General features: G+C 35.7%; 1 protein-coding gene and 1 long non-coding RNA gene across 2 annotated transcripts; one reads left to right on the forward strand and one right to left on the reverse strand.

The window, feature by feature from the left end:
• Positions 1 to 734: 734 nt before the first annotated feature.
• LOC127012076 (uncharacterized) lies at positions 735 to 1,770 on the reverse strand. The gene is made up of 2 exons (XR_007765543.1): positions 1,203 to 1,770; positions 735 to 1,141 (listed from the first exon to the last, which is right to left on the reverse strand). It is a non-coding gene; the product is annotated as an uncharacterized LOC127012076 (long non-coding RNA).
• Positions 1,771 to 3,157: 1,387 nt separating this feature from the next.
• LOC108026474 (sesquipedalian-1) lies at positions 3,158 to 8,588 on the forward strand. The gene is made up of 3 exons (XM_050890279.1): positions 3,158 to 3,331; positions 3,400 to 3,965; positions 8,245 to 8,588. Exons 1-3 carry the CDS (start codon positions 3,273 to 3,275, stop codon positions 8,475 to 8,477), a joined length of 858 nt encoding a protein of 285 aa, XP_050746236.1. The 5' UTR covers positions 3,158 to 3,272; the 3' UTR covers positions 8,478 to 8,588.
• The last annotated feature ends 1,516 nt before the right edge of the window (positions 8,589 to 10,104 follow it).

Consider the following 10,104-nt stretch of genomic DNA (forward strand, 5'->3'; position numbering starts at 1 on the left):
TCCGGAAGCGTGGTGAAATTTAAAAATATTTTATTATACCCGTTACCCGTACAGTAAAAGGGTATACTAGATTCGTCAGAAAGTATGTAACAGGTAAAAGGAAGCGTTTTCGACCCCATAAGGTATATATATTCTCGATCAGGATCACTAGCCGAGTCGATCTAGCCATGTCGCAAGCTCAAGTTTATTTCACTCTAACGCCCAAAATCCGCGAAAAACTGTAGCGCCTACAGTTCTATATATTTGTCTCAACAATTCCTATCGATTGACCCAAATAAATGTGCCTCGCCCACTCTAACGCCCACCAACCGCATGAAACTGTGGTGGGCACAATTGTCATGCTAGAAAATATTTTTTTTTTCTGAAACGTATTTGCCTCATCAATACCTATCGATTGACCCATAACAATTTGCCACGCCCACTCTAACGCCCACAATCCGACCCAAAAAATATTGTATTATGCCCGTTTGTACCCTTGTAGAGTAAAAGGGTATACTAGACTTGTCAGTAAGTATGTAACGTAAAAGGAAGCGTTTCCGATCCCAGAGGGTATATATATTCTTGATCAGGATGAATAGCCGAGTCGAACTAGCCATGTCCGCCTGTCCGTCCGTCCGTATGAACGCTGAGATCTCGGAAACTTTAAGAGCTAGAACAGTCAAATTTGTTTATTTCAGCGGGGTGCCACGCCCACTTAAACGCCCACCAACCGCCGAAAACAGTGCTGGCCACAATTATCATGCTAGAAAATATTTTATATCATTTTCCTTGTTTTTTGTTAATAAGTATTTTAAGGCTTCCTTTTAGTGTCTCGTATGCTTCGCCATCTGTTGCGTGCAGTTCCGATTACCAATATGCTGGCATGGACCTTGGGGGAGTTGGAGCCGGGATGGGAACGGGGTTCTTCCTCCGATACTGCAGGAAGGCGTCCAGTATCCTGGCCATAGCTGGTAATGGCTATTTCCTCCTTTCTCCCAAAGTACTAGTAGCTGGTGTTGGTGTAGTCCAGCTGCTTACTGGTGGTTCTGCTTATTATATTCAGTCTTGCTCCTTCCTAGGTTAGCTCGCAGAATTTGTCTATGTGAACACCAGTCCCAAGCGGCAAACAAATCAATTAAATCAATCAAAAAAGAGGAGTCCGCTGATGTAAAAGAAATGAAATAATTGCAAAGATCGAGAGATTTATTTATTTATGTAAGTACTTCGAAGCTACGTTCATGTCCTACAGATGTCTCCACATGCAGTCCATAGTTCTTATTCCCAACGGAGTTGCTGGTGCTGAAGGAAGTACCCCAGCAACAAAACTGTGGCTGGAGTGGGCTTCTTTAGCTTTTTCTTATTTGCTTGCGGCCATACTCGTACTTTCATCTTCGTAATTGTTGGTCGCAACGTGTTGTTGCCGCATAGACCACGAGTGGTTTAAAGATATATGTGCGATACACTCACGTAGATTAATGTCTTTATGATCGTGGTTATTCCTCCCCAAAAATACATAAATTACAGTACAAACTTAACAAAGTTGTTTACGTTAGGCCAGAATACTATAGGCATGCATTCAGTAAGCGACTATCGACGGCTCGTGAGTCCACGGAGTCGGGCAGCTGAGTAGAATTATGGAACTGGTTCCTTAAACGGGATGACTTTAATATGTTGGCGGACATTAATATTAACCCTCTACTGCATGAGCATAGAAATAATAAAGGAAACAATTTTTTGAATGTAATTATGCGTTTATTTAGGCCAAAATAATATATATTTGGATATTTTTGTTTTTTTTTTTTGAGGGGGGGGGGGGGGCATAGTTTGGAAGTGGCACATTTCTTCCCGACGGGAGTGACTTCCGCGATCCGAATGTGATATCGCCGAAGTCACTTCTGGAAGTTACTTAGAAGTGACTTAACAGACGCTTGTAGAAGATACCAGAAGGGCCTTTCCCCATTGGGAATCTTGGAAATCTTGAATAAAAAAACTTGTTTTTACATGTTAGGCAATATTTTGCATTTATTTTTTCGATAAGGTCTTTGAGCACTTGTAGACACGGTCCATGGCATGTCGAAATTGCTGCTTAATAATTTTATTTATGTCCAGCTCCATTTACATGAGAAATTTAATAAGAATAATTTCTTAAATAAACAGAAACATAATTTCATTTATATTTAAAATAAAAATAAATTTGGAGGAATTACCTTTTATAATCAGGTGGAGAATCTGAATGCTTATTTCACTAAAATCGAGCCAGGTAATGTGAATATATCTTGAAGTAAACGTACAGCTTCATGTAAATTCGCACTTTTCGTTGAGTTGGACATTTTAATGTGTTATACAATTTTAAAAATTCGGAAAAACAAAGCAACACTCACATTTTATACAAAACTGGACTGATCACAAGCAAAGTGCGAAATAAACTGACACTCGGTCGAAAAACAACTTGTTTTTGTATCGTCTAACTATCGTCTAGAAAAGTGTCAGAAGTTACTTCCTCGCGATCGCGACCCTTTTTGTTTTTGTAAAATGTGCGCTATCGCCTTTCTATCTTCCAGAAGTGACTTAGAAGTTACTTCAACGCGATATATGTATATTTTGTGTATGTAAAATGTGTGCTATCGTCTAACTATCGTCCAGAAGTGTCTCAGACGTTACTTCTTTGCGATCGAAATGTGTGCTATCGCCTTTCTATCTTCCGGAAGTGACTTAGAAGTTACTTCTACGCGATATATGTATATTTTGTTTTTGTAAAATGTGTACTATCGTCTTTCTATCTTCCAGAAGTGACTTAGAAGTGACTTCTGGACGATAGGCGATAGAATTATCGCCCTTTTGCTTGCAGGGATATGGCTCTGTATGCATGTATAAATCACTTCATGTGAAAGTTGGTGAAACAGTTTCTTTAGTAGTTGTAGCATAGAAATACATTGCATTTGTCATAAAAGGTGTATGAGTGGAACGAACAATCGTTTTTGCAGAGTTGCCTTTGCTTTTTTCAGGTGGGAAAATGCCCAATATGGTCCTCCCGAACAGAATTTCCTGGTGCTTTCGTCTTTTGCTGGTAGTAGGAGTACCTTCCCTACTTGTACTTAAAGTTCAAAATGATATTGATAAAATTATTAAAACATTTAACCCGCCGAATTAATTTATTTCAATTTAGATATTTAAATTATAACAAATAAACAAATCGATAAACAGCTAGCGATATGGCAGCACTGTACTGACCAACAGCTGTACACAGAGCGTCCGTCTTTACAATTTTACCTGCATTGTCATCGAATGCAATCATGAAATTCAACGAAAAAAACTTGAACGCCTTTGCGAAAACGCCGCCATTTGACATGAAAGGAATGTATTCTACTGTATTACTCGGCAATTATTAATCATAGTCTATACGTCATCATAACGCATTGCAGGTTTCCTCAACAAACGGGGCGAGGTCAACAAGGCTTTTCAGAGACGCTTCTTCATTCTGAAAGGCAACTTGCTTTTTTATTTTGAGTCGCTGGTTGACAAGGATCCACTGGGACTTATTATTGTCGAGGGGTGCACCATTGAGCTCTCAAACGAGGTGGATAACTACTGCTTCGAAATAGCCTTCAACTGCAACCGCACCTATATCTTCTCCGCCGACAACCAGGAAAGTATGGAGACATGGATGAAGGTACTTACATGCGCTGGATATGAATACAAGCGCATCATCCTAGACGAGCTGAAGCGCCAGATACACGAGATGGAGGATTCGAAAAACATTTTTAATTCTGCAGAAAAGCGTGCCAACACTTTTGGCAGATTACCTAATGACTGGGAGGCAGTAAGGCCCAGGCGTCCGCCTAGACGGACGAATCCCTTTAACAGACCCGCACCTCCTTCCCCCAGTTCGTTGGGGGACGTTGTGATGTCGCCCCTGCCATTTATCAATGGATACATCGGCTCCAGTAATGCCTGTACGCAGCAGGGAAAGTTAGATGTCAAGCAAGGTTTGTATAAGTGTCATTTAGTATAATCCGTTAATACTTTTCATTCGCGACCCTACCGCAAACAGTATTCTAATTTCATTTAAAAGTTTTCAACGCACTAAACAAGATATTTTCGATCGTAGATCTCGGAAACTATAAGAGCTAGACTTTTGTGATTCAGATTCTTGAGCTACTGCGCATTACAAGTTTGTTTCAGCAGAGTGTCTACTACAGTTTAAGTGCTAGAAACATGTTAACTGAAATGTATTCTTCCCGTCATTATCTATCTGATGATCTAACACGAATATCAACTCCCACTCTTAAGCTAGAGTGGTTAAAAGGCTCAAATATAAAGAACTGAGATTTAGGTTCTTTAGATTTGTACGCAGCGCAACTTTATCACATGTCACCCTCACTCTAACGTCTCAGTCTGCATCTTAGAGTATATTATGATACAAAAAATGTTAAACTGAAATGTATTAGTCTTGTTAATGTCTATCGAATGAAAAAAATAATTTCTACACCAAATATTTCCATTTGTTAATATAAACACTTTATATTTATTTTCATATCTAAATCCTGCTTATTTCCATATGAGGAATATTTCATCTGCTTTTATCGGTAAATGCCATAACACTCACATTTTTATTTTAGAGTGCCGTCCAGAAACACTAGTTAATAGCGCATCGTTCAGTTCGCACGGCTTTTTGATATTTCATAATGCCATGTAAGAAATTCTTTTTTAAAGTAGTATGGTATTCGACTAGTAAAAGGGGGCTCTGCACAATGGCTGTCCTTAATAAGATCTATCATTGTGGTATTGCTAGTGCAATAGATATACATTTTTATTTTAACTGAAATGTATTTGCCTCAAATATATGGGTTATATTTTTCTTGGTAAACTGAATTTGTCTCATTAAAACCTTTCCATTGGCCTAATAAATGTCAGCTACGCCCACTCTAACGCCTCCAAACGGCTAAAACGCTTAAACCTGTGTGCCGCCCACATAACATATACCTAAATAGCCAGTAGGTGGCGCATTACAATATTTTCATTTTTATTTTCTTCCTCGAGCTGAGTAACGGGTATCTGATAGTCAAGGCAGTCGACTATGGCGTTTTTCTTTGTTTTTTTTTCGCGCGGTTTTTGAACGAAACATAATCAATATTTTGAAAAGTCTGTTGAGGTTTGACATCACATGCATAAAATCCGCTGTTTTCACAAAACGCCACAAAGCTGCTAGAAGAATAATCGGAACAAACAATTTTTAAAAATTATGTCTTTATGCTTTTAACCATATAACCTACGCTTGCAAATAACATATTCTGAATTTCGAATTAAATTTTAACAAAATCGGACGACTGTTTCATATATGTAGCTGTCATAGCGACGATTGGAAAATTGGTGTGAAAATAATATGAACAAATTATATCTTTAATGTTTTAAGACATATAACCTATGCCTGGAAGTACAATTTTTTAAATAGGTCTGAATTTAGAATTTAGTTTTATCAAACGATTATAACGATCGGAAAATTGGTAGAAAAATAATTTAAACAAATTATAGCTTCGATGATTTCGATTCGGTCAGAAAAATAATAAAATACATAAAAAAATGTTTTTTTGTTTTATAATTAAAACTAGCAACAATCCTTAAAATTTTAACATGGTGCTACTAACTACTAATTTTTGAACTCTAAAATATAAAAGATATGAGAAGAATTTAATATGGCAATCATCATCAAAATTTATTTTTTTTGTAAAATATATTAAAAAAAATATTTTTTTTTTAAAAGCAAAAACATGACTTAACAAGAAAGGAAGTTAGGAAGCCGAAGTTTGTATACCCTAGCAGTTATAAGAAATAATCAACTTAAGTAAATAAATTTTTGGTCGATCGTTCCTATAACAGCTATATGATATAGTCGTCCGATTTATTAAAATTTAATTTGAAATTCAGAACTAATTAAAAAATTTTTTTTTCTAAGCTAAGATGGTTGTATGTGAAAAAGCACGAAAGCTATAATTTGTTATATATTATTTTCTCACCAATTTTCAGATCGTTTCTATGGCAGCTTTATGATATAGTCCTCCGATTTTGATAAAATTTGATTCGAAATTCAGAACTAATTAAAAAAATATTATTTCCAAGCTTAGATTTATTAAAATTTAATTCGAAATTCAGAACTAATTAAAAAAAATTTTTTCCAAGCTAAGATGGTTGTATGTCAAAAAGCACGAAAGCTATAATTTGTTATATATTATTTTCTCACCAATTTTCAGATCGTTTCTATGGCAGCTTTATGATATACTCGTCCAATTTTGATAAAATTTAATTCGAAATTCAGAACTAATTAAAAAATATTATTTCCAAGCTTAGAACGTGATATCTTAAAAACACCGATAGTTCCTATGGGAGCTATAAGATATAGTTGTCCGATCCGGCTGGTTCCGACTTATATACTACCCGCAATAGAAAGAAGACTTTTGGGAAAGTTTCAGACCGATAGCTTTAAAACCGAGGGACTAGTTCGCTTGGAACGGACGGACAGACGGACATGGCTAAATCGACCCGTCTAGTGACGCTGATCAAGAATATATATACTTTATGGGGTCAGAATTGTTTCCTTCACTGCGTTGCAAACTTCTGACTGAAATCATTATACCCTCTGCAGGGGTATAAAAAGGTTTGTATTTTTTGAATGTTGTGTAACAATTTATTACCTTTTCGGTCGCATAACAAAATTTTGTTCTCTAAAATATTTAATTTGAAATTAATGAATACATTGAATTAAGTAATAATAACTTTCATTTTAATTAAAACCGTTTTTAAAAAAATCAATTTTTTGGAAATTTTTTAGAAAAAATCTATTTGACTTCATAAAAAATTAAATTTATACAAAAGGTAATATTTAATAAGCCAAAAATTTTATTTGCTTGTAACACCCAAAACAAGGGCTGAAATTCGTAGAAATGAATAATTATCGGTCGACCTAAAAACTAACTGCCCTCGTCAGCAAAATATTTAAGCTTCCCGCATCAAAGGTATATTTTATTACAGCGTGTTGAAGAAGAACATTTTAGAAAGTGTATTTATTTAGTCGAATGTACAAGAAAATATTTTAATAGGGTATCTATTTAATAGAATGTACAATAAGTTGATATCACATAAGTTGATATCAAATCTTTTGTATGTTGATACTGCACGATAGTTACGATCCCTTAGTTTACACAGAAACTTGCCTCTAGGCAATAATTATACCCGTTACTCATAGAGTAAAAGATTCGAGAAGCTTAAATATTTTGCCCTCGTCAGCAAAATATTTAAGCTTCTCGCATCAAAGGTATATTTTATTACAGCGTGTTGAATAAGAACATTTTAGAAAGTGTATTTATCTAGTCGAATGTACAAGAAAATATTTTAATAGGGTATCTATTTAATAGAATGTACAATAAGTTGATATCACATAAGTTGATATCAAAACTTTTGTATGTTGATACTGCACGATAGTTACGATCCCTTAGTTTACACAGAAACTTGCCTCTAGGCAATAATTATACCCGTTACTCATAGAGTAAAAGATTCGAGAAGCTTAAATATTTTGCCCTCGTCAGCAAAATATTTAAGCTTCTCGCATCAAAGGTATATTTTATTACAGCGTGTTGAATAAGAACATTTTAGAAAGTGTATTTATTTAGTCGAATGTACAAGAAAATATTTTAATAGGGTATCTATTTAATAGAATGTACAATAAGTTGATATCACATAAGTTGATATCAAAACTTTTGTATGTTGATACTGCACGATAGTTACGATCCCTTAGTTTACACAGAAACTTGCCTCTAGGCAATAATTATACCCGTTACTCATAGAGTAAAAGAGTATACTAGATTCGTCGGAAAGTAAGTAACAGGCAGCAGAAAGCTTTTTCGACCCCAAAAAGTAAGTAAGTAACGCCGATTCGATATAGTGATGTCCGTCTGTCCGTCCGTCAGTATGAACGCTAAGATCTCGAAAACTATGAAAGCAAGGAGAGTGGGACTTGGCATGCAGTTTCCTGCGCAGCGCAAGTTTGATTCAGCAAGGGCCACGCCCACTCTAACGGCCCCAAACAGCTTAAACGCTTAAAACTGTCTGCCGCACACATAACATATACCGAAATAGCCGGTATGTGGCGCTTTACAATATTTCTGTGCTTGTAATATATCTCCATTCTCATTTTGTTCCCTAAAGCTGAGACATGGTTATATGATAGTCGAGGCACTCGACTTTAGCGTTTTTTCCTGTTTTTACTTGCAGATGCTTACAGTAACGAAAGACCAAGTAGAACGCCCAGGGAACAGAGATGCCCCACAGTCGCTACTGCTATAACAACAAGAGTTTTTTACCAAGACGCAAAGAAAGAGCGACAGCGACGACGGATTAAAGCGTTGAATGATTTTGCCCTTAATCACGAACGCTTCCGAAAGGAACTAATGGGCGACGTGTCAGCCTATCGCGAACGCCTTACACAACCTCTTATAAAATTGTAATGTTGGAAACCGCTTTTCCCAAAAAATTCAATGTATTTTATGTCTTGTGAAGAATGTAATCACGTTTGAAATAAAGCATGCGTGACCTAGTAAGCATGGCGTTGACTATTAGATATCCGTTATTTTACAAGGTAAAGTGTGTGGGATATATGGAAGCAGCAAAGCTAACGGTCGAAAGATGGCTTTATTAAAATCAAGTAACTAAGCACAGGCATATTGATGTGCAGCGTATTTATGTAAAGTGTTATTTATCCCAAGCGGCCTCAACAGATTAGATTTTCTTAGCTTTTACTTTTACACTTTCCCTGGTCTTTCACCCAAACCAATAAACTTTCTTTATTTCTTGGTATGCAATCCTTTTAGTTTTTGCCATACCTTTCGATTAATGTATCTCTCGACGACCGGACGATTACTGTAAATTTTCATTTCTTCATATTCTTCGTGTATATTTAAGCTGGGAAAACATCGATCGGGAGCATATTCGTTGTTTTCGAGGTTTTTCAAACAAATATTCGATACTATCGATAGTATCGAACAAAAAAATCGTATGTTTAAGTTGCATTTAGAGTAAATAATGCAAGAAAAACTTCTTATTAGTCTTGTTTTTTTTACTTTCATAAAAACAAAATTAAAAAATCTCATAATCGTAATATAACGCTTACAATAATAGGAAATTATGTTATTTGGAAAATACTTATAAATTAGTTATTATACACTCACGAACTTTAACAAACTCACGAAATCCGGAATCCTCCACTATCGAAAAATGTTGCATTTCTGCCGAAACAAGGACAGCCAAAGCGTTGTCAATTAATTTTTTTCGTGCCGAGTCTCGATCGTACTGGCTAACCAAATATGGTACAATGGCATTTGAGCTTGGGCCTTTTTGTTGTTCTTCCATTGAAATATCCGGGTGGAGTTCTTTCATGAGTCCTTTGACAAAACAAAAGTTAAGTATACTCGTAACTTGAACTTGCTTGGAAAATTAATGGTTTAGAACCACTCCAAACCTTTAATTTTCCAATTCTTTTGACCGGGTTAGCGTCCTGCTGCAACTTGCCCTTTGCACTTATGCCTGTAAAAAAGATATATTAGAAATTAGATTATAGCTAAACATGCGATACGTACCTTTATCGTTTTCGCCTTGCCCATTGTCCACGTCAACACCAATGCGAACTTCCACGTGTAGAGATGTACGAACTTTTTTTCCGTTGACTATATCGCATATAATAATATAAAACCTTGGAAACATAATTTACTCAGAATACCCTGGCGAACACTCCTAAAAACAAGAAAGGAAGTTAACTTCTAGCTAAGTTTGTATACCCTTGCATTTATAAGAAATAATCAACTTTAGTAAATAATTTGTTCCCCAATCGTTTCTATGGAAGCTATATGATAAAGTCATCCGATTTGAATGAAATTTAATTCGAAATTCAAAACCAGCTGTATGACATAGTCATCCGATTTTGATCAACTTTAATTTGAAATTTAAAACCAATTAAAAAAATGTTATTTCCAAGCGTAGAAGGTTATATGTTAAAAAGCACCAAAAATATAATTTGTTCATATTATTTTAGCACTAATTTTCCGATCATTCCTATGGCAGCTATATGATATAGTCGTC

The sequence above is a fragment of the Drosophila biarmipes genome, unplaced genomic scaffold, assembly GCF_025231255.1.
Source record: "Drosophila biarmipes strain raj3 unplaced genomic scaffold, RU_DBia_V1.1 ptg000019l, whole genome shotgun sequence".
NCBI lineage: Eukaryota > Metazoa > Arthropoda > Insecta > Diptera > Drosophilidae > Drosophila > Drosophila biarmipes.

Excerpts from the sequence above, each read along its gene's own strand:
- LOC108026474 (XM_050890279.1), top strand. The coding sequence starts at position 3,273 with ATGAAATTCAACGAAAAAAACTTGAACGCCTTTGCGAAAACGCCGCCA. Across the intron at positions 3,332-3,399 it reads ACGCCGCCATTTGACATGAA|AGGTTTCCTCAACAAACGGG; the intron begins AGGAATGTATTC and ends ATAACGCATTGC. Across the intron at positions 3,966-8,244 it reads AAAGTTAGATGTCAAGCAAG|ATGCTTACAGTAACGAAAGA; the intron begins GTTTGTATAAGT and ends TTTTACTTGCAG.